The sequence below is a fragment of the Onychostruthus taczanowskii genome, unplaced genomic scaffold (genome assembly GCF_017590055.1).
Source record: "Onychostruthus taczanowskii isolate IOZ18803 unplaced genomic scaffold, ASM1759005v1 scaffold53, whole genome shotgun sequence".
Classification (NCBI taxonomy): Eukaryota; Metazoa; Chordata; class Aves; order Passeriformes; family Passeridae; genus Onychostruthus; species Onychostruthus taczanowskii.
The window spans coordinates 1850347-1875407 of NW_024502902.1; the positions used below are offsets into that span (position 1 = coordinate 1850347).

Sequence of the window (25061 nt, forward strand, 5' to 3'; positions counted from 1 at the left end):
TCCACGCTCCGCGCGACGTTTCTGCGCGCATTCATGGAGTTTATGGGCGGAGCCTGCTTGGCACGGGAGGGGGCCATTTATAGTGGGCGGGGCCTGACCAGTGTGGGCGGGGCCTCTGGCGGGCGAGGCGGGCTGGAAGGTTCCGCGACGGGTGGGCGGGGGAACGAGCGTTCCTGGGCCGCCGCTGTGCCGCCATGGACTCGCGCAAGCTGAGTGAATTGCGGGCCTTCGTCCGGCTGTGCAAGCAGAACCCGGGGGTGCTGCACACCCCGGAGCTCGCCTTCCTCCGCGAGTGGGTGGAGAGGTCGGTCCCGGGCCGCGGAAGGAGGCGGCCGTGAGGGGCGAGGGGGGAGGGGTGTTCTGGCGCGGGACGCGGTGAGGGGAGGGGGGCGTGTCTCTGAGCGCGTGCGGGCGCACGGGCGCGCCGCGTGGCCGGGGCGGGGGGCGCGCGCCCCGCGGGTCCGCTCCGGTCCGCGGCCTTCCCGCCCTCTCCTCCCCTTCCCGCTGGGATTGCTCCTGGCGCGTTAAAAAGACTTGTTCGTTTTTTGATTTGTTTTGTTTCGTTAACTCTGGCTATTCCAATTGCAAAAAGCCTGCCCCCCGGCCATCTCAGTGGCTCAGCTTTCCAGGCTGGAAAGCCCCAGAGTAAGACTTACGGAGCTAATTCTCGCATTACGCAGCAGAGTTGGCTAGCCTGTCTTAAAAAGGAGCCCAGTTTGTGGGGAGGTGAGTGACGCTGACTTACATCCTGGTACCCAAAAGCACAAAATACCTGGCAGCTACCGTTCCTGCCCAAAACTGTAGTTTGCTCTTGGAAGTTTGATGTCTCAATTTTCCGCTCCCTGTGAGCCATTCAGGTGCCTGCTGGTTACGATGCACGTATTGTGCGAGCGGGGCCTGCCGTAAGAGTTGCTTCCCAAATAAATTCTCCCTGAGTTCCGCCCTGAAGCACGAGGCTGGAAGGACTGGGATTCTTTGCTGCTGGCAGAGAACCCACAGAACCCCTGTGTTCAGCTACGGTGCCTCTGCTTGACTTTTATGGGTGCTGTGCTAAAGAGCTCTGGAGAAGTGAGGGACATACTTTCAGGTGCACGTGTTAAGCAAAGAGAATTTAAAATAGTGACAAGCTGGGATTTGTTTTAGAAAATTTGTGTTAATCTTAAACAGCAGGATTTTGTTTGTATAGATGTGTATATGTGTACATATATATAGAGAAGTAAACACTGGCATTTCACAATACGTCCTCTAATGACAATGGCTACAATGAAGTGTTTATTCATGGTTTTTTCAATGATACTTACATTTTTTATGCATCTGAATAATACTGTGGTTGTAAAACGACTGGTATTTAACTGAACTTGGCTTTGCAGTACTGACAGTAGATATACCTCTGCCTAGGAAGGAGGTTGATGTCTGTCTCATCTACTGCAGGACTTTATTCCTTCTGCTGTTGCATAAAATACTTCGGGGCCTTACCCTGGGCTTCTTCCAGTACTTCTGTTGCTTAAATCTGAAGGTGTGGACAGATTACTTTGAGAGGGAGAGGAAGAACACTGACTTCTTTTTTTGCCTAAGACAGTGTTAGGGAATGGAAAGATGGCCATCTGACTTTCTCCGTGTTAATGGGAAGGGCTTTAATTTCCAGATTAATTTTTAGAATTTGTATCTGGTGCTTGTCTTATAAATACAGTAATTACAATTAAAGCCACTGAATGTTTTTTACATGTAAAATCTTCACTGAATGTCTTTATCTTAAAAAAAATACTTCAGAGCAGAACCTCCTACAGCTCTCTGAAGTTTTCTGGTTTTCTTAACATATTTAAGTTAAATATTTGCCTAAGTAGTACACTTGGATGGTGGTAGTGGTACCCAAATTACTTACCATGCAAAACTGTCTGGAATTCTGGTGGGGTTCCCTCTGCCTTTACATAACAGTGTTAAGTGCATTATAGGGCCTGATCATTCTTTGGAAACTGCTTCACACAGCATGGCCTGCCTTCAGGTGGGAATAAACTCAGTAATTCTTATATCTCTGTCTGGCTTACCGGTCTTAATCTGAAAGACAGAAGTTTGTTTACCTAGGTAGTGTTAAGAGTGATTGGAATAATGACTAAATGATACTAAAATCCATCATTAAATTTTTTTACTAAAATTCTGCTAATTGCTTTGATTTATTTTTTCCTAAACCTAGTGATTGTAATTTAAATTTTGCTAACTACTCATGAAGCCAGAATGGGATGCTTTATTTCTTATCAGCTTTTAATTTTGCATCAGTAACCTTAGGTGTTGCCTGTTTTCATTCACTTGTTGTTTTCTAACACTTATTGTGCCTAGCTGTTACATTTAATTTCTGTATCGATGCTCTTTGTAGAGAATGCATAGGGTAGTGCATGAGTGTTTGGAAAGTGTTTTGACATTCCTTTTGTCAAGCCCATTTTTTCCTAATTGCATAAAAATACAAATGTTTTAGTTGAATTATTATGAGATGAGTCATTAAAGGAAACATGTTTCAAAACCCTGCAATTGAACAAAGAAACAATAGCAGTCCATAAAAATAAACCACAGAATCCCTAATTGATGAATAAGGCTTTTTGCCTTTTTTTGTTGTTTTGTTCAAATAGGTTTTTACCCTTTTGAATTCATGGTGATCCAGTTTCTCTCTAAAGATAATTTTGCTGTCAATAATAAAAGTGGTTGCAGAAATCACATTTGCAGTTCTTCCAACAAGTCACAAATGACACTTTTCATGGCCGTGATGAGTGGAAATGTGCAGTCACTGTTGCACAACTCCCAGGTGTTACTGGCATCACACACTAAACTCTTTGTGTGTCTTGTGTGTGTCTGTGCTTTTTCTGCAGCTCAGGACCTGCCTTTCCCTACAAGAGTGTTTCCATGTACTGCTGAGGTTTAATACATTGCAAACTTTACATATATCCCTGCTGTGTATTCAATCATTGTTATCAAATACTGGGTTAAGAGATTTTAGAGTAACTTGCTTTTGAGTTATTTTGGGATTATAACTGTAGTTTAAATAGAGATTACCAGGATAGCAAGAATATTTTCACATACTGTGAGTGAAACTGTTTAGCCTTGGTAGTCCATGAAATAGCATGTTATAAAACATGCATGTATCTTAGTAAACATTTCTCAAACTGAACTAAACTTTGATATTTTGTGGAGGGATATGAAGAAAGCAGAGGAGACTGACTCAGTTGTTTCAGTCTTGAGGTGATTTAAGGTTTCAGACTTACAACCAGCTAATACTATGGATGTTAGCTATTAGCTCTGGTAGTAGTAATTTGTAGTTTTCTTTATGCAGAACAAAAGTTCCAAGGCTTCACTAGATGGTCCCTGTAGTCCTCTCCTTGGTTTTTAGAGACTAATACAGTTATGTGTTTTATTGTCAGCCTACGAGGGCAAAAATTTAGGAGGAGCAGTTAGTCCATGTTCTGTGTTTTCTGCCTGGCTGGATGATTTCTCAGACTGCAGTTGTTTAGTCCTTGCAGTATAACTTTGATTAAGTCATGTCAGCATCCCAGGGACACAGAGATTCTTGCAATAGCTTCGGAACATGCTGGTGTTTGTGACTGATTGGGGTTTTGTTGGTTGGATGGTTGGTTGGTTTGGGGGGGTTTTTTTGACAGTTTTTTCTTGTAAATGAGAAGCAGTTTTATGCTGTTTGCTTGCCTTTTGTGGCAGGGCCGTGTGCCAGGACCTGTCAACTCCTTCTCCAACTCATTCTACCCTTCCTCCCCCATTTCATCCCTATCCCTCTCCTATTCTGCCTCATTCAGGTTTGTTTTCAGCCAGTTGGAGGCCTGACTCTGAGGTGCTGCTGACAGGAGGGAGGAAAGATGGGAGAATGAACTGCAGTAGCTTGACTTAAGAAGTTATAACTTCTCATCCCTGGGATACAGTTCTTTGTTGCACTAATTCCTGAAAGCAGATAGTCCTACATCCTTCCAGCTCCTCCTGCTCATCCTTCCAGTGCCTCCTTACCCACCTCCTCCTCTCCCTTGCATCCCATCTAACCAGTTGTGTGGGGCTCCAAGGAGTTGGTTGTTGAGTTCATGGAAATATTTTTATTGAAAACCATCAGTAGGTGGAAATGTGGGGCAGGGGATGCTTTGGAATGCTATTCCTTGTGGTGTGCTGTCATAGGTATGATTAGCTGTTCTATCTAAGAGCTGGAGAATTCAGCATCTGCTTATTCTTGGCTGCTAATCCAAGTCGATAGCATGTGGAAGTTTATTCTGTATTGACAGAATGCTGTCTCCACCAAGACTGATCCTTAACTGTGGCAAAGGAAAAGCAAGAATATTGCAGTGTGTAAGAGAAATTATTTTTTTTTTTCTAGGCAGCAGGGTTTTTTTAAATTGTGTAGGCATTTTAGGCTGTTCTCTTTAATTGTTTGACCTCTGTTCAAAAAAAAAATTTCTAATTTTAATAATATCTATAATAATAATATCTAGTTTTGATTCAAACATAAGTTACATTTAAAGGAGAAAATCCATTGGAGCCAAGAGGCAGCTTTTCCTTGTGAGAAAGGGTGGGTGGGTGAGTACAAGTGTCAAAGGAGTTGTACAACAGTGTGCATTGCACTACACCGAGATACGCGTGGGGCACGTGAACTCTGTTTGCTGCTTTGACAGTGAAATGGATCGTCGTGTGTTGGTGTTGTGTTACAACAAAAAGCTGACATGATCAGGATTTGAATCCATAAAATACACGCCGCTATTTTGATAATCTTACTGGTTTGTTTTGTCTTTTCTGTTTTGCTGAAAAGTATGGGAGGCACAATACCGCCTGCTCCAGCCAATACCTCCACGGAGGAGACCAGTAAGGTGAGATGTGAAGAATTTATCACTGGAAATTGATGCTGGCAAAATTACTGAGAAGCAGAAGGGGAAAATTTGCTGTGAGTTATCACTCAGATAGGGAGGGTGAATGTGAGAGTTCAGTCTGAAGCCTGCCCATTGTGTGTTTTAGATGACTTGTTACAGATGGCTTCCTCGTTAATTTGAAGTGTTATCATGCTCCATTTCCCTAATCCTGAATGCCTGTTGTTCTCTGCAATGCAAATGCCATACAGAATCTTGATTTCTTCTTTTTGTTTTCTCTTGTCTGTTTAGAAACCATTTCTCTAGTCATTAGTGGATTATATTATAATCTTTCCATGAGAAGTAGTATTAAGGAGCATGATAAGTAATGCTGTGATCAGTGGAACTATCCAATTTTTAAGGCAGTATTGTGGAAGATGTTGGCTGTTGTTGATTTATTTTAATGGAGAAAATAAATTTGCCTTATAGATATTTATATGAGGATTTTTTCAAGTTTGAAATACTTCTGGAAAAAAGATAGTTTTTAATTTTTTTAACAAGACAGTGGATGCTGGAATTGCTGGCCAGTTAGAGCAATGTGGAGGGATTGTGTGTATCTACTGAACATAGTCTGTGACAAGAGAAGTATAAAGACAAGCAGCTTGTATCTGTGTTGATAGACAGGTTGTCTTAAGTTATGGGATTCAAATGAAATTTAGTTAGTGCTCTAACTAAATAACATTTAAATATCTAACTAAATAAAACATTTGAAATTTTTGAAAAAAAATATTCTATGTAGAACTGGCAACAATCTCAGACCTTGGCAAATGAAAACAATATTTAAATCACTGTCATCAGCTCACTGCTCCCTGCTAAAGGACATTAGCTTAATGGTATTAAATTGAGAGAATTTTTGATCCAGAGAATGTGTGAGGGAAGGCAGGAAGATTGGAAGGGTTGGTTAGTAATCACTGCAAAACTGGATCTGAATTGGATGTTATTTGGATTATTTGGTTTTGAAGGACCAGCTTTACCAATAATAGAAGTTTATGAGTCCAGATTTAGGTCTGAAATATTTGCATACATGATGGGTTTAATCTGAGAGGAGGGAAATGAAGATTAGTATCTTAAAAATAAAATAGTTCAGCTGTACCACGATCTGATTTTTCTAATACATTGTTATTTATGAGAGTGGAAATAGAGCATTGGTCAGAAATAAGGTGTGCTCACAAATATGTGTCTCTCTCAGGGCAAAGCAGAGGAACACGCAGAGGAGCCGGGTAAATCACCTGAACCAGAAAGTGAAGAGAGCGACTTAGGTGAGGAAAATAGCGACTTGATTGCATTTTGCCAATCTGAAAATGATTCTGAAAATCCTGTCTCTGTAGATGGAGCTTAGTCTTGTTTTTTGTTTTTCCCCCAGAAATTGATAATGAGGGAGTGATTGAACCAGACAATGATGACCCTCAAGAAATGGGAGATGAAAATGTGGAGGTAAGCAAATTTTCAGTGTAGCAGTAGGAAAGGTAGGAGGGTTTGAGTGTAATCAAGGATAGCAGCTGAGGGAGAATGAATACTCTATTATCTGTGTAACCACTGTTTTGCCTCATTTTCTTCTAAACAGAAAACTTACTGGCTTAAAATCACATTCTTTTCTTTTTCAAGTTAGAGTCAATCAAAAAGTTCCGTGTGGATGATCAGGTCAGAAAATGCCAAAGAAGTTTATCAAAACTCCCATGCAAACTAGATATGTAGAATTCTACCATTATTCAACTTAGCTTTCAAGTGTTTTATAGCCAAAAATAGTGTTGACTAATGTCTTCAAGATGAAAGCAAAGGTTTTTTGGGGTTTTTTGGCCTATGATTTCAATAGAAATTAAAATTAATGTTCTGGAATTGGACCACTGAAGCACTTTCTCCTTTGGCGAGGTCTTAATGTGGTAATTTTGGCCTGGATTCTACAGCTTGGGGTTTGTGTGTGTATTTTTCATTTTATTTTGTTAGGTAACTGAAGAGATGGCGGATCAAGCTAATGAAAAGAAGATGGAAGCGATAAATGCTCTCAGTGAAGGTGATAAATTGTTTTTTAGTAATTATTCAGGGATGTTTGTTTTGGTTTTCCTCTGAAAAAAAACAAGGTGAATATCTTGGACCATTATGAATGCTTTTGAGGAGGAGGAACCATGCTTCTTGTTGGATACCCAAAACTATCTAGAACTTGAAAGCTTCTTCAAGTACTGTTTTTCCAATGTAGCCATAGTTTAGGGAAAGGTGGAAGAGGGAAGGAAGTACTACAGCATCTTAATTACAAATTGATCATTATAGTAATTCCCTCCATGTTATGGTTAGTGTCTCTAGTGGTTTGTCTTAATGCAGTGAAAAGGTGTAAAGATGTGACATTCTGTTTAATTGCATTCAAAGTTAAATATACAAATTTAACTGGGAAACTATCTCTTCAAGCATTAATTTCAGAGTTTGTACTTCAGTAACATAGCAAGATGGAGAAAGTGATTTTTCTTTGTTCCTAATCTTCTATCTAAGAAGTGCTTAGGTACATAACACTGTATAAGGCAGGTTTGGGAATTCAGATACGATTTCATTACATAATCATTGAAACTTCACTGGTACTTATATTTAGGGGACCTTCAGAAGGCTGTTGAATTGTTCACAGATGCTATCAAGCTGAATCCTTGTTTGGCCATCTTGTATGCCAAGAGGGCAAGGTGAGTCATTACCTAGTGATTTATGTTTCTGCCTGTTCTGTTATTCTCCTTAAGGAGCCTAAATATAAGGCAACTTGAGGATCTGTGTAAACTTCAACCACAGGAGGGAAAGGGAAGTGTTCATTTCATGCAGGTTCTCCTCTGTTTGACTCACCAGATTTGCTGTAGCAGCCATATAAAGAACCTTGGTAAGAGTAAATAACAGAATGGTGTTCCAAAATGCATTGTGGTGACATTAAGGACACTTTCCTGTCTGACCTTCCAGGAGGCACCCTGGCAGTCACGCTCACTGCCTGAGTTGGGACTGAAGTACCTTTGCAGCCACACCCCCCACACTCGCACAGACAGATCAGGTTTCCTTACTGTCTTGACCCTGGGTTTCCCTCAGCAGACTCTCAGCCATCTGGATCCTTAAAATAATTTAATCATGGTGCAATAACAAATTAACAGCTCGAGCTGGTGCCTCTGAGGTGGGATTCCAAACAAAGAAAGCCCTGGGCTTTTATACCTTGATAGTTGTGCTTCTGAAAGTCTGAGGTCATGGGCTCCTGTCATGTCTGAGTGTCCAGTCAGCTGGCTGGGCCACAGTCCCTGTGCAAAGGTTGACACCTTGCCTGGGGCTCTCACCACCTGGAGTTCAATCTTCAGCTGACACTGCAGCTGCACATGGAGTATTCCTGCACTGAAAGTATTCCTCAACAATAGCTGAGGAATACCAAAATAGCTTTTGGTATGTTGAGGTAGCATAATGCTGGGTTACAAACACTTCTAAAATCTTAAGTGTATTGTAGGATTAAGATGATGATTGAAATGACACTCTGTTTAGATGCAAGCTTAGTTAAGAATCCTGTGAATTCTCTCCCTGTTGTACCTGCTAAATTAATTTGTTAGTGGACAGGTTCTGTTCAACAGTTGTGTGTTTGAGCAGGACATATCTGTATCTCACCCATTCTCCACCCACCTTACTGCTGCTTACAACTACCAGACTGCAGATGATGCTTTGGGAACTTTAGAAGTTCATAACACACAAACATCTTTATCTTCCTGATTCTTCAGGAAGGCTTGACAAGTGCAAGTTGCAGAAGCAGATTTTTTTTTCTGTTTTTACACAAAGGACCACTAATCATGGATGATATGATAATTTAGTGGATCTTTCCCATAGCAACTTTATTCAAAGAGAACATAAACTTTCATAAGATTAATTAGTGTCCTTTGTAATACTGTTCCATTGTAATACTTAATGAGTGGTACTTGCCTTGCTGTTTCTTTTCCTTCCATATTGGAGTTTTTGCATGTAACACCACTTGTGTACCTTAATACACTGTTGCTGTTGCCATCATAACAGTATGTTTAAAATATCTTTTAAGTGTCCTATCTTCTCAGGACTGGGTGTAGCAATGAAAAATAAGAAGGTTAGGAGAAGTTTAAAAGTTGCCTCAATTTGGTCTGTTGTAGAAAGAAACTAATAATATATTAGGATATTGTAAAACTTGCCATGCTGATCAAGTGCTAGGAGTAATCCACAGTTTTGGTTGTGGGGGTTTGTGTGTTTGAGAGTTTAGGGGCTTTGTGGAGCCAGCAGCAGTGTAATGGCTCTCATTGATGAGTTGTAGCTTTGGGACACTTCCCTGACACCCTGTCTGCCTTTTTGTGTCTAGAAGACAATGTCTGACTTTGTGCTTGCTTTATAAGAAGCCTTAATAATGAAGTTACTTACAGGAATTGTTGACAAACTGTTTTTAAATACACGTAAAAGGAAGACGTAGATTTAGATGTAGATGTAAAAATTCTGGCATGGAATATGTTGAATATTGATTACTTTTGTCAATTCAGCAATGTTTTTTAGTGTTTCCTTAAGAGAGTTTTAATTTTAATTACTTGAACCTCCTAAAGTACCATTCTACTAGTTAATCTGATATGCTTGTGTGGTGTAAAATTTTCAGTTTTTACAATTAACTGACCAGGGATTGGGGCTTCTTGCTGAGTTTGTTTGTTTTGTGACTCTTGATTTTGATGACTCATGTCCTGCCTCCTTTTCATCATGACTCTAGCTGTTGATCCTTGTAGCCTGTGTAACTCCTCATGCTTTCTTTGTGTTAAAGACTGTGCAGCATGTTACAAATATTGTTGTTTTGTTCAAATTGCTAGTTGCCATTGGCCATAGACCCCAAGCACCATGGGGCTGAACTGTCCTTTGCATTTATGTGTCTTCTCATCTGCAGTGATTCTTGCTGCCAAGGCTTGAGTCTGAACAATGAATGCTTTCAGTTCTTGCTCATGACTCACCTACAGTGCTGGGAGGGTGAGACTAAATTTCAGCCACTTTGTTATCTATGTTACTGTGAAATCTTTTTGAACTCAGCTCTTCAAATGCATTATCTCACTAGCCTGCCTGTTAGTCATCCACAATTATTTCCATCTTAAGTTAGTAGCTTGGTATTTCAATATGTATAATAAATGTTCTTGTTCCCACAGTGTTTTTGTGAAACTACAGAAGCCAAATGCTGCCATTAGAGATTGTGACAGAGCCATCAAGATTAATCCTGACTCGGCACAGACCTATAAATGGAGGGGGAAAGCACATAGGTAATGAACTGCACCTGTACTTGATATTATCTTTACTTGGGGGGAATCGTTTTGGTCACACATTCTCTCCTTTGTGCCTCTGAACTGTTTGTCTTGTACCTGAGAACAGTAGCTGTGAGCCCAGAAACCATTGTAATGAGTATGTGGCTTAGACAATAGAAAGGATTGTGGTGATTTGATGGCAATTTATGAGTAGTTCTCCTGGTACTGTTTCCCCTGCACTCACCCTTCCTCTCTCTCTCTCATCTTCTAATAGCTTACCGCTTTTCTGAATAACATTTTCTGATTATTTATTAAAGATGGTGAGATCTAGGACTGCTTGTTTTATTTGTTTGGAGATCTTTTGTCTTCACTTAGTTTGTTGAGGGTTTTTTTTTGACCTACATAAGTCTTGAACATTTATCTCCTGTCCTTTTCCCTTAGACCCTGGAGCTCTTTTACATGGTAAATTAAAATGCCTGGTTATTAGGGCACTATTTGTTGCAATTGAGAAATGTTATTAAGCAAACAGTGTAGTTATTTTAAATGGTGTTAGGCATCCCACCAACTATAGTTCAGCTTTTTTTTTTTAACTAGCAATAAATCAAGAAAAAAGGTGACAATTCTTACAGCTTACATAAAAGTGGAAGAAGTAATTGCTAATATAACTTGAAAAAAAGCATCTTAGTGTTTAGAGAGTAGTTTGTTAGTGTCTGCAGTTTCAATTTACAGTGTGAAACCTAAGAATGGGAAGACTGGGGAATAGTTTGAATTAATACCTCTGTCTGTGAGCAGAAGTACTTTCACTATTTAGTAATACCACCATTTACTTAAATTTTTAATTGTCAAGAGTATGTATAAATTAATAGTAAGGAAGTGTGCTCAGAGGTTTGCATGACCACTTTAAGATGTGGTGCATCCAGTCACGAGGTTTGAGTGCTGAGTAAGAGGGTCCACTTAAGCCTGAGGTGGTAGTAGTGCTTCATGTGTTTAGGTACCCTTCTCCCTATTAGATCATTCTTTAGAGCAGACAGTGACATGATCTCATTGAGAGTTTTTTACTGACTGTTACTTCAGACAAAAGTTAATGTAAGGATATGAAGCAAGCAAGTGTCCTCTAACAGTATTGTAGTGTGCAGCTTTGAGGAATCACCATGGTTCTTAAACTCCTTGTAGCTCTAGGTAAAATTTCTGACTGACGCATGGTTAAATTTTTGAAGAGCTGCAAGTGTTCAGTTTTCCTTTCTGACTGTTGATGTCTTCTGAATTCCAGACTTCTTGGACACTGGGAGGAGGCTGCTCATGATCTTGCATTAGCTTGTAAACTGGATTATGATGAAGATGCAAGCGCCATGCTGAAGGAGGTGCAGCCAAGAGTAAGTGGGGAGGAATGTTGGAGGTCTTTCCTAGATTTGTCTGAGTGACACAGCTGCCTTCATATTCTTCAACAGGCATTGTCTGAAAGAAATGTGTTCATATGTGTTCCAACACTTCAGATTGAGTTTATAAATACTTCTGTCTTTAGTAACAGCTGTTTATGGCTGTGTGTAGAGAAATGGAATGTGTGGGGCTGGGCATGTAACAGAAATATGAAATATATTCCTTTTTCAAATTTTAACAGAAGAATCTGAAGCAGTTGAAGTTTGCCAGGTATTTTAGAATCTAAACTAAAACCTTCCAAAAAGCCAGAGATAACTGATAATTTATTTTTTTCCCAAGATATTTCTGAGTTGATCAAAGCTTTGACCTTAAGCACGTTTTCCAAAGGAAGCATTTTGCTGTGGTTTGTACTTTCATTAGTCAGCCCCATGAGGGCAGCCTCAGCTCTGCACAGCTGCTTTTCAGCTGTTCTCCCCTGGCTGACCCCAACAATCTTCTAAGGAGAAACTTCTGTAACACTGTTGATAGCAGGCTTTCTTTTTCATGTTTTTGCCTGTTCCTTTGAAGTGATTGAGACACCACAGATGGCAGCTGTTGCATTGCATTGGATTTACATAGGAAGTTTGGGGGGAGGTGGAGACTTCAGGGCTGGCCTCTTGTAAGGAGAGACCTGAGGCTGCCCCTCTGTCAGAGGGAGCCAATTCCAGCTAGTGCCACAGCCAAGTGAGTCAGTGATGCCAGTGGTGCTTCTGTGATAAGATATTTAAGAAAGGGTTAAAAAATACAGTGTAACAAAATGTAGCTGTGAGAGGGAGGCAATAAAGAAGAAAAATGAGAGAGAAGCAACCCCTCAGAGACAGCAGGATCAGTGAAGAAGGAAGTGGGAGGAGGTGTGCTAGGCATGGGAGCAGAGATTTTCCTGCAGCCAATGGAGAAGGTCATGGTTAAGCAGGTTGTCCTTCTTGAACCCATGGAGATCCACAGTGGGACGGATCCACCCTGCAGCCCGTGGAGGATCCCGTGACAGAGGAAGTGGATCTGCCTTGAGGAAAGCTGCAGCTCTGGAGAGTCCCCTGGAGCAGGCTCCTGGCAGGAACTGCAGCCTGCAGAGAGAAGCCTACGCAGAAGCTGGTTTTGTGGCAGGAGCTGCAGCTCGTGGGGACCCGTGGTGGATGAGTCTGTTGTTTAAGCTCTACCTTGTGGGGACAGCCACACTGGAGCAGTGTGTGAAGAACTGTATCCTATGGGGCAGGAAAAAGGTGTGAAAAGGGAGGAGTGGCAGAAACAAAGTGTTATGAGCTGGTGATGGCCCCCATCCCACTGTTTTCTTCAGAGTGGAAGAGAGGGGAATTAAGCAGTAAAGCTGAGCTTTGGGAAGAAGGTGGCTTTAGTTTTGTCTTTCTTTCTCATCATCCTGCTCCATTTTTAATGGGCAGTAAATTAAATGAATCATCCCTAGGTTGAGTCTGTTTTGCCCATGATGGTAGTGGGTGACTGATCTTGTCTTTATCTCAAGCCAAGAGCTTCTCCATCTTATTTTCTCTTCCTGTCCTGTTGAGGAGGGGGGAGTGAAAGAATGTCTTGGTGAGCATCTGGCAGCCAGTGACGCTTAAACCCCCACGTGCATAAATATTCCCGTGTCTAAGAACTTCAGATTTCAGCTTTTCTACCATGTCTTTGCTGTCTCCAGCAAAATGACAATGGAAACCATTTTACAACCTATTAGTCTTCTGTTTTGGAGACTATTGATCTGTGGTTGATTTAATTAGGTCTTAGGTCTCAACTGGTTTTCATAAGAAGTAATGCTTAATGCTTGGCTGAGGGGGGAGCCTTTTCTTTCCCAGCTAATCTGCCTGAGCACAGAAACAGCAGAGTGAGTACATGTGATACATTGATGTGTAGTTGCTAACTGCATGGGAATTTGCGTATGTAGCTCTAGGAAAAACACAGGATCTTTTAATGAGTGATTTTCATAATCTTTAGTATGTGAAAATTGTGTTCATCTAATTTATTCACTTCAAGCTTCCCTAGAATTTTTTACTTTGTAGCACTTTCAGCTAAAAGTCTAAGTCAAATTCTAAAAACATTTAGTTCATTTTGAGAAATACTTAGAAATAACATATCTAAAATTTGGAAACTACTTATGCTTCATTAAAAAGAAAACAACACTTAACCTTTCTGTTAATGTGCCATTAAATGTCAGTGACTTCAGGATCTGATAGCAGGTACTGGATTCACTCCCTATCATTCCTGCTGCCTCCAGTGTGCTTTCTCTGGCAGGTGTACTTCAGGAATGATGTAGTGTGGAATGAGTATCTCCCAACTAAAATAAGTTGTATCAAATTTCTGCTACTTAAAAAGCAATTTTTTCCTTTAAAGAATAAGAGTATTTCTCTAAAAGAATACCAGAGTATCAATTGTCTAAGTAGTAGCTTTGTTTTTGCACCTGGATTTTGCTATGTATTTTTCAGTTACAGGAATATTACAGAGTAACTATCATACACTATTTCTGAAATCATGAAACATTTTTGCAGTTATTTATAAGAATACGTTGTGTTTTGGGGAAACCAGTGCTGCCCTTAAGTCTGTTGTTATGAGGAGCCCTGAGTGAGGAGTCTTGGGAGGTTCATTGTGAATTCTTCTTTCGCTGGGACTATAGATTGAATACATTTGAGGAAAAAGTTAGTAAAAGGAAGCAAACTTCCTCCCCAGCAACCAAGTCTTGGTTGGTTGAGGAATTATTTGGTCTGCTTGTGTCAGTCTGTACATATCAGTTTCAGATATGTTTCATAGATAACACTATCTAGAAAGTGTGTGTGTCCAGTGGGAATTATACTTCCTATTGTGCCTTTTTCCAGGACAGTTGCTGGTTTTGGCCCCAGAGAAATCAATATTTCAGCATAAAAGCATGAAGGGACATGGTATAATTACATGTTCAAGTTCTAATGATAATGCAAGTCCCAAAACTACTGCAAAAAAATATGTTAGAGTGCATGTTGTGGTGAATCCAGTCAGGGTTGAGTAGACATGAGTGCCTGAGTGCTGTGGGAAGGAAGTAGCAAATGGCTCCTAAAACAAAGAGGCAAAATCAGATCTTAGTTTAAAGAACTGGTAGAATGGGTTGGTTATGCTTACGTGTGTTTTGTACTGAAATATGTTTTGTGAGATGCTAGAAATGTGTAGGAACTCCTGGTATTCCATTGTGACAGGCTCAGAAAATTGCAGAGCATCGACGAAAGTATGAGCGGAAGCGTGAAGAAAAGGAAATCAAGGAAAGAATGGAAAGAGTGAAGAAGGCACGTGAGGAGCATGAGAAAGCACAAAGGGTGAATATTTCTTAATATTTCAGGCTTTAGTATTTCTTAATAATTTGGAGAGTGTTAATTTTGGTTAAAATTAGTTACAGAGGAAAAAATATTTTAAATGTAAGTTTTAAATCTTAGAGATTTGGTTTCTGTCTTGGATACTTAACCAGTAATGAAATCTGGAGAAGAGGGCATTTGAGTTCATCTGGTTTTACTGCTTGTGACAGAAACAGTCTCTGGAATCTCTACTAATCCTGTGTTTCAAGAAGTCAGTTGTTGTGTGACTGTTCCAAAATAGCTTTCACTTAAAGTATTTATGTATCCCAGAGTGGGAGGTTTTAAAATCAGAATAATACTTTGAATACTTTGCTTCTCTTCCTCAATTCCTGGCACAGTTAGTTTGCGCTTTTTTTTTTTTTTTTTTTTTTTTGTGCTTTAATGATGTATTTTAATATGTGGGGGGGGGTGGTAGTTCTAAAAATACAGTTGGGGAGCTAAAACAAATCATACACTTTGTGTTCAGTAGAGACGTAACCTGCATAACTAACCTGCAGTCATGTACAAAATTAAGAATAGACACAGCAATTTCTTGTCAGTGGCTTTGAAGATAGTAGAGTGCTTTGTTTCTTGTGATGGCATGTCTGCCTGAAACAGTCTCGGCTGTTTTTTTTTCTCCTAAGCCCAGTTGAGCAGTAGAAAACAGGCTGCAGTTCCATTGTTTTGTGTGGAATGATGTGCTTTCATCTGCAGGAGGAAGAAGCAAGACGACAGGCAGGAGGAGCTCAGTTTGGTGGCTTCCCAGGTGGCTTCCCAGGTATTTTATTTTTAAGCACAAACACTTGAGGTAGAGGTAGTTGTTGTTTCCATATGGAGTATTATAACTGCAGTTTTTATAGCATTTGTTCTCAAGACAGACAAAAAACCTTATGTGAAGTTTAGAACTTGTATACAAATAACTCTTGGAGCACTTGTGGTAAGAGGGATGGGATTGTTTTCTCCTGAAGAGGATTGATGCTGTGTAGCAAGGAGAGGGAAGACAGAAGTCAATAATTAAAGAATAACAGAATGAAATTATTTAGGTCTGGGAAAACAAAAGAAGCAGAATTTGCTTGATAATGTGTTTAAAAATGAGTATAAAAATGTTTTCTAAATTACTCAGGGTGCCTTGAATCCATTTAAGAGCAATAGTTTTAAAGCTGAAAATTCGGATTGAATATGAGGGAAATCTGTGCTGGTTGCAAGCTGTTGTTAACAGAACAGTTTCTTAAAGGAGGTAGTGCAGATTACCTTACAGAAAAGTTATCCTTGACAGCTTCACAAAAATTAGGCTTTCCATGTTATACAATGAACTGGGGATAAACAAAGGTACTGATGTCCTTGAGAGTTGAGGTAGGCTGTGTGTGTGCTCCTACTGGATCAGCAGCCAGATAGAGACCCTATGTGTCATGCTCAGCACAGCTGGGGAAGCTGCAGAATAAGGATTCCATAAGAGAACTTCAAGCATTTTGCTTCAGGGATGTTTTTCTTGGGGTTTTGTTGGAGTTTTTTCCCATTGGTGGTACAATTTTTCAAAACCTAAAGTTCCTGCCCAATGTGGAATATGCCTGGGACATAATACTGAGCTGCTTCTGCCCTAAATTGTTCACCCCAGGCATTCAAACTCCTTATGCTTCTGAGTTTGAGACTTGCCTCATTTTAGTTAACCAGGAAAAGAGCTGTACTCATTACAAGCCTCCTATTCAATTGGTTTTAAAACGTGGATGAAATAAGAAAAACAGAAAGAAAAGGTGAAGACCCTGCTTTCCATCCAGAGGGCCAGCTGTAGCCATATGGAAGACATGGCTTTAGAGATGTGGCAAGGGCAGTAAGTCTTGGTCTCAGTGAGCATAATTACAGTATGGGTGAGTTGAACATTTCTCTTGTGTTGGATTTTCAGGTGGCTTTCCTGGGGCTGCAGGCATGCCAGGAATGGCAGGTATGCCAGGCCTCAATGAGATCCTCAGTGATCCAGAAGTTCTTGCGGCCATGCAGGTGAGTATTTGTTAAAGTCAAAGCTACATGTTCTGAATGAGGGAAGAGCAGCACCTGTGAGCCTGAGGGGAGGAAGGAAGATGTGACCTTTTGGCTAGCAATGGAGTGCTTGCTTATTTCTGTTGTAAAATTCTTTCCTGATGTGTGTGACACCAGACTGTCTGCATTAAATGTTAGCTGTTTTGCAAACTAATGGAAGCTTAATTAAAGATGACAGACAAACCCTGCCCCCTGTCTATGATAAGCAAAATTGTGCTATATGCAGTTGTTATCTATCTCTTTTGAGAAAGTCTCTCGAATGGTCCTTTTTCACACATTATAATTCACTTGCTCATTTTTTGAATGCACACACTTTGTAGAAAGATAATTATGCACAAACAAAAAAAATTGATAATATTTTTCATACACAATATATTATAATAATATTGTGATGAGAATTTTCTTTCTCTTAGGAGATTAAATGTTTGAGGTTTTGCCATAGACAGAGTATTATTAGAATAGTTCTTCATCTGGCATTTTCTGAAATCATACTCAGAAAGCTTACTTCCCTGGTGGGTTTGATTAGTTGCTCAAAGTCATAACTACTTCTACTCAAGAGAAGTATTTCAACAGATTAAAGGGAACATGTCTGACAGCACCATTTTAAGGGCAGGTGGGCTAGAAAAAGTCAGAGCTATGTAGTTACATTTGCATTCTAATATGATCAAGTACAAAACTGTCTTGTTTCTTTTTTCTGGATTGCTGTGAGTGGAGTGACATATTGTCCTCAGCTCACTGAAATGAAGGCATCACAAAGGAAGCTTATTCAGTATGCCCTAGAATCACAAAAAAATCATCACTTTCCATGCAAAAGTTCATGGGTTTGTTCCCTTAATGGTTGCTGATGTTGGAAAACACACCTTTACTTAGGCTTCAGCAGTCAGCAGTGTTGGCTTGCATGCAAGCTATGCAGAAAGGGCCCTTGATTGTAGCTGTCTTCCTTACGTGGCTACTTCCTGCTCTAACACTGGAGTTTGTGATGAGAGGTTGCTGAAAACAGTGTGGGGGTGCAGCTAAATATGAAGTGCTTGTCACGTGCCCTTAAGAAAACTCCATGCATGCTGATTACATATGCCCCAGCATAGGGCAGGACTCTTGCAAGAATGTGTGTTGACAGTGTTTTCTGCTTTATTAGTGTTTTCTGATAGGCAGGCTTTAGCATGTACAGCTATCTAAATATGATTTATTAGAACTTGATCTATGTCTACACTGCCACCTTTTCCTAAAATGTTCAACTCTGCTTTCTGGTCTTTTCTGAATTGGCCATGTAAGCTGTAATTTGAAAAGACAGTAGTTTCTACTGCTTGGCATCTGCCCAGTGCAGCTATGGAATATGTTAATGGATAATGTAAGTTGGCAGCTATTATGTCATCTGAGGTAACAAAACAGTCTGAACATACTGAATCACACAAGTTGCTCCAAAATTGCTTTGTAACTGTTAGTCTGTAGAAGCTTCTTGTAGTGAGGAGTTAGTGCCAAAATAGGAGTATTTTAAGAGTAAAGGCTACTACCCCAGTCTCTTTAGACTTGCTATGATTTCATCATTTTGTAGACTACTCTCCATGAGTTAACCCTGAAATGTGCCTGACTCTTGTAGCATCTCAGTAAACCTGACAACTGTGAGTGCCTGAAGACAAGCCAGATTAAACTGATTTTACTGTTAACTTCATCTTGGCATCCATAGAAGCAAACAAAGAGCCAGCTGTGTGGCTGCTTGTCGACATGTTTAGGGGAGTTATTGCTTGTCATTGGCATAAATCTTACCTGGTCTAGGTGACCCTGCCTGGGCAGGGGTGTTGGCCTAGATGATCTCCAGAGGTCCCTTCCAGCCCTAACAATTCTATGATTTTGTGATCTCTGCAAACCACTATAAAAACTTCTTTCTTGAGGAAGATTTATGGTTCCATTGCCTGAAGATTTATTTCTTCAAGACCTTTTTTTCTCAAAGCAGCAAAACTTCTCTTGCATTTCTTTTCACAGCTTCTTAATGGTAGCAAGCTGTGACTTTTTGCAGTGACTTCTAATACATGCTTTTTTAGCTCATTTGCCCCTAAGCTTTCTAGTCTCCAGAAGAATTGACTGAAATTTTAGTGTGTTTTATTTTACTGTTTTGTCTATGTGGAGGGTTGTCTAGTACTTCGTATCTTGTATATACAGCTGCTTTCTCTAGACATCTGCATTTTGGAGTCAAATAGAAGTTCTTTCTATAAGAAGTGGTGTGTAAGATGAACGTATGGATTCTTTATTTGACATGTAGCCGTATGTTAGACACAGACTTCCAACAAAATGTGTTAAGTTGGAAAAAAAAAAGTAGTGATAACTTCTTTCTTGGAAGTATTACTTTTACCTCTGCAAATAAAGACCAGAGCATTAGAAAATTGAATGTCTCCAATAGAATGGCTACCATTCCACCTTATGCACTAAACATTTCCCTACAGAAATGCTGATATCCTCAGTCTTCCACTTTATTTTGATAATATTGCTCATCACTGTCAAACCTTGGGTGTTATAAGCACTCTCTAAGGTTGAGAGCTTCCAGGGAGTCACAAAAATACAGAATCATTTAGTTGCTGTGAATTTATAGGAAAATGAAACACATAGCATAAAACTGGATATTTAACATTCATTTAGGAGTGCTTTGACACAAACTAGTGACTAAGGTTACTCTGCTTTTTGTTCCAGATTCATATATAAGTGAAACCACAGACTTAACAACATGACAATCTTTATAATCATATGCCCTATTTTGAAATCAATTAAAAAACTCTGAGGTTGTGAAAGTCTGCCTTTTTTTCTTTGCATGGGAATCCTGTAAAGTGGAGAGAATGTATCTAATCTCTCTTTTCTGAACTTCAGCATTCTCTTTTCCATATACTTTGCAGATTATCTTTTGTGAGGGAGACAGCACATTTGTAAATCCTCCCATAAGACTGGACTCTTGGTTCCCAGCATGTAGAAAATATGACTGAGGTGTGTGGGTGCTTCCAGTAGAGTCCACACCTACCAAATGCAGTTTAGGATCAGACTGGTTAAACAGCTTTGGACTGAGTCTGATGCTGGAATAGATACAGGATGGTGTTATTGTAGCACAGACAGCTCTGAGCACACTGGTTATGTGGTGATGATTTCCAAAGAACATGCCTGCTGTAGCAGTGGGTTAGAAGTCTAGGAAGCAGTGTCTTTTGGTAAAAATACTTAAATGTCCTAGAAAGAGCAGCAGATGAAACTACAGCTAACATCTGTGATTTGTATTGAACATAATAAACTGCTTACACTTTTGTTGAATTGAAGAAAATTGGAATTTTTTGTAGATACTGCTATAATGGAAACAGTTTTCCAGGCTGAGATGTGAAAGTGTTACATACAGAGTCATTATGTTCAAAACATACACAGGTAAAACAAGTAAAACCAGTTCAAGTTTGGTGGAGGCCAAAGGTATGCTAGAAGTATGGGAAAAAGGAATTAATGCTTCTCATACTAAATAAAGAAAATGGAGTTATTCTTTTGGGCACTGACTTTATTGAATATGTGGATGTATTTGTATCAACTGCAACACAGTAGTGTGACGAAAGATATCAAGGTTCTTTTCCAAGTGTCAATTCTCAGTTGAGGTGAGGAATGACTGAGAATTAGATGCATTTTAAAAGCCAAACATTGCCACATTGTCTGCTCACAACCCAACAGTTTCAGGCTTCTGCTGCTAGAATGAAAAAATGAGAAAAGGATGAGAATCAGCTGTTGCTGAGAGTAGAGCTGTGCTGTCACGCATGCTACACACATCAAACTCCTACCTCCTTCAAAATGCATTTGAAAGATGCCTGAACCGAAATAATGTAGTAGGTATGGCTGTGTTTGATTGCTCCTGTTCTGGGAAAACAGAAGTCTTACCTGATTCCCCTTCTCATACACTGAACTATTAGTGTAACAAGTTCAGTTATGACTCTGCTGTTTAGTGACACAGCTTTAAAGGTTGCACTGTATTATTGGGTTGTCTTTAGAGACTTCTTGCCAGAAGTCTAATGTAGTCTTGTCATATAAAAGCTGAGCAAGACTAGATTTACATGGAACTACATAATCACTTTTGTAGAGTTGTTTTACAAATGCCCTATTTTTTTTTTCTTTTTGTCCTGCAGGATCCAGAAGTTATGGTTGCATTCCAAGATGTTGCCCAGAATCCAGCAAATATGTCCAAGTACCAGAGCAATCCCAAGGTCATGAATCTCATCAGTAAATTGTCTGCCAAATTTGGCAGTAAACCATAAAATCCCTGGTTCTTAAAAATCATATCTGAATGGCAAGGATTGGATTTGGCTAACCAGTGTTGCAATAAAATAAACCATTTTACCTCTGATCTTCTTAAGAAGAGAAATGGGGTGTTCTAAGGAGAACTGCTCTCTAGCCCCAGGTATTGACTTTATTCAAATATTGGTTTGTAGAACTCAAATTATATTCAGATGACCTAGTTTTCAACCATCCCTTCTTGTCCAACAGTTGCAACCTTTCATTGTAAGTATTACAGACAGTTTTCTCTGGATTAATGTTCTTATAACAAATAGTAGTATTCCAGGAGTATAAGGTAAAAACATGCTTTTTTTTTTTTTTTTTTTTTAATTGCTCTCGCTGAGCAATGGGGAAAGAACTTTAAGAACTGAAGTCTGTCTTAATCCCCCTTAGGGCAGAAAAATAGCAAAGGTGGGACAAGTCTGAAGAATTAACTGGATAAAGGAATTGTCTGCAAATACAACTTTTTTTTTTTTTAATGGGTGATAGACTTTTTAAAGCTATTATCAGTATAATCAGGCTAGCTAGTTACACACTGGAACTTCTGGCAGTACTGCAAATACTATATAATTTTGATCACCACAACTGTGCAGCAAAGGTACAGTTCTACCCTTTGCACAACCTGGCATGAAGTACATATTGCTGAGGCACAGATGTCTTGTTACTTGTTCAGTTCTTGTCCAGCACCTTTACGTAACATTTTATTTATCAGTCTGGGAATGGGAGAGCAGCTTCCTGTCTGTGCTTGTGCTCTTGTCCTTTCCCAGTTGGCAGGCCCCCTGCCGGCTGCACTCACCCTTCCTTGGGGCCATGCTTACCGGGTTGCATCTATTTGGAAACTTTAGGGAAGGAATCTTGTTCCCATCACTACCTCTGTCCCACTGAATGCAAGCCATCCAGAACATGTACATGCAAAGTTACAGATTGGTGAAGGGGAGAATACCCAACAAAATTGCACCTCTGGGTTCTGAATCGGTTTGGGTTCTTACACGCTCACTGATGAAAATTTCTTGGTCAAAGTCCTGCTGTCTCTGTAGAGGTGATGACTTTCTTCACCACATTCTGTAGTCTTCCATCTTTTCTTGTAGCCTCTTGTTTAAAAAAAACAAATCTGTTGTTGTGGTTTCATGCCTCCATGGTTTTGAGGTTTGTGATACAGAGGAAAAGGTGAAGTAATTGAAACAGACAGAACATTCTTCTAACACATGCATTTATCAGCATGGGTATCTTTGATGCAGTCCTGATGATGTTCAGTGGATTTGGCTACCAATAAAGACAGTTGTTGCTTCTGTTTGTCTTGGCTAAAACAACTTTATGTGGAAAAAATTACTATAGTTACCTGTTCACCTCTTGAATTTCGAGGTTTGTGTTACTCTTTTGTAATTCTGTATCTTGAGCCATAACTGATGTTACCATTTTAAAACAAATGTGGTTTGATGTAGGAACTCAACAGCAGTTGCAAAAAAGTAAATCCCCAAATGCTTTTTCTCCTACTAATGACCCTGCACAATGAAATGTGAATCTTTTTGCTTAAGAAATACAGTTCTGAATACTTCTCTTAGCCTTTAAAAATAAAGTATGGTTTTGAAAAACACAGCTTTTTGGGTTTGTGTAACTTTCTGATAACTATTTTGCTTAAATTAAAAGTGGATGTGCTTTATTCAAACTGTATATATAACTTGTGTTTTAATTTGGAACAAAATGCCTAAGGGCTCGTCTTCATGACCAAATGAACTCAAATTACAATTGTGTGTTGCTGTGTGCATGGTTTTTGGTCATAGTCTTGATCTCCCATTCCCAAGAGGAGATATTTGAAGTAAATCACCCCTCAATATAGGCTAAATCTTGACTTCTGCATTCAGGCTAGTGCATATGTGTTGTGCACAAATTAGAGTATCTTGAATATAGATTTATTCCCTACAGTTTCCTGTTATTCCAACTTGGCTGTTTGTGTCTGTCTTCCCATGGGTAGTCAAAAGTAGGAAATTACTCCTACCTAGTAGGAGTGGTCATATCTGTGTCCTGCTGCTTGCTTACACATCAGTTGCCCTTACTAAGAGTTGATTGATTCTATAAAAGCATTCTCTCTCATTTTGATGTTGGCTTTAGGAGTTTAGCTGAATTCTTGTTCTTTGGGAGTACGCATCCTATGACTCCCTTGGTGTGTGAGCTTTTCTTGGTTTTAGTGTTACTCAGCAAGTAAATTGATGAGCTGTCTGGACCCCATCTCAGTTCCCTGAGTTGGTCTGTGGACATCTAAGCAGCTAAAGTGGTTTGAACAGAAGTACAAGTGCAGAAAGCTAACTCCACAAGAGATGAGCAAAGACAGGAAGTTCCAAATGTGGGGTGTAAGTAGCTAAATGAGGAAGTTGTTATTTTGATTGGTTACTCCTGTATTTACTGGCAGATCCCTCAGGTTATTTGTTCTGTTGGAGCTTTGAGTAGGGGTGGTTGTTGTAAGTGCAGTAGCAATAATCAGCTCTGCTGGCAGTTTGTCTCTGAAAGCTGCAAGAGCAGCTGGGGCAGAGTGCTGCCAGTCCTGCCCCTGGCTCAGGTGTGCCTTCCTGCCTTGTGCACAAGTCCTGTACTGAGCTGTTTGGCTGATCCCATGCCCAGATTCACTGACCAGGCTGCCCAGGAGTGCTGTGATGTACCTGCAGCTGACTGTTAGCAGAGGCTCATAGCCTTGTTCCTGTGTGAGTCCCAGTGACTTGACTGTCCTCTGTGGTTCAGCTGCTGCCCCAGGGGAAAGCAAGTGTCAGCTCAGTTGCCACATCCAGGCTGTTCTCGTTCACAGGGAGTCCTTTTGCATAGTAATGTGGAAAATGCAAAGCTTGGTGCCTTTACCAGAAATTTTTGGAAATTTTCTCTCCCTTCATTGTGGTACTTGTTGAGGTGGCTTGGTTTGTCTTTGTGGGAAGGCAGTGACTGGAGGAGTAGGAGCCAGACTCTCAAAGTTGGATGAAGACAGATGGGACAAAGCTAGACAGAGCAGCAATAGGCCACAGGAGAATGAGTGATGGGGATTAAGAAGCCACATAAAGGTAAAGCCATGTTACAGAAACAGTTTTTTGCAAGTACTACATGTAGTTTAAAATCTGTCTTTAAATGCCACCTTGTTTTTCTTATGTGTGACTTTTAGGGCTTTTGTATAAAGCTCATACTCTTGCATATGCCTGTACATCCCTCTTCTGTGGAATGGAAGAGGAAATAAGATTGTTATGGGAGCTCATGGCACCTGCTGTCCAAGCAGAATCCTTCATCCATATGGATGGGAGGTTCTGGACACAGCCAGGGGGAGCTGGAGCCAGGTTAGCCTTGGCCTCTTTGAAATCCCCAGGGCAGGTAGGCTGAGGGATGCTAGTGGCAGAGGCTGGAGGATTGTCCTGTTTGCCCCAGGGCAGTCTGACCTGGCAGTTACTGGTACTGACAATGGCTGGTAACCTGGGGCTGGAGAGCGGCTCACTGGGAAAACAGTAGCAGTGTTTTCTTCTGATGCCTAGAGAAAGGTGTCCTGTGAAACGTATTCAGAGCTCTGCAGAGGTGGGCCTCAACCTTGCTTCACACATGATGGAGTGAGGGCAGCATTGTAAGAAAGTAATTCTGGATTACCAAAGAGCTGAAGTGGAATAAAAAATGGTGGTGTCCAACTGAATGCAGACACCTCCATGTTCAGTACCACAAGACAAATCATAGGAGGTCAGTAGTGATATAAGAAAATACAAACACAGAGGAAGCAGGAACAGTTTTAATGTGGCAAATAAATGAAGCAGATCAGGTGCTTGCTGGTAGATCGTACTATGGAGCAAGAAAAAAGAAATTTAAGTGACAAGTCACTGATCACTTTGTGATTCAAAGCTTGGTACATCATACTCACTTGATGTGACCCTCACAAGCAGGAACTTCACACTAGACAA

General features: G+C 40.2%; 1 protein-coding gene across 2 annotated transcripts; it reads left to right on the forward strand.

Annotated features, from left to right (window-relative positions):
- Positions 1-107: 107 nt before the first annotated feature.
- ST13 (ST13 Hsp70 interacting protein) lies at positions 108-22740 on the forward strand. Of its 2 annotated transcripts, none has more exons than XM_041416677.1 (12): positions 108-304; positions 4787-4844; positions 6070-6139; positions 6244-6314; positions 6825-6891; positions 7459-7543; positions 10019-10129; positions 11382-11484; positions 14698-14814; positions 15544-15595; positions 16730-16824; positions 20997-22740. In XM_041416677.1, the coding sequence occupies exons 1-12, from the start codon at positions 195-197 to the stop codon at positions 21123-21125; spliced, it is 1068 nt and encodes a 355-aa protein (XP_041272611.1). In that variant the 5' UTR covers positions 108-194; the 3' UTR covers positions 21126-22740. The 2 variants fall into 2 exon arrangements, with proteins under 2 accessions (XP_041272611.1, XP_041272610.1); XM_041416676.1 differs by having other exon boundaries at positions 110-304; positions 15544-15607.
- The last annotated feature ends 2321 nt before the right edge of the window (positions 22741-25061 follow it).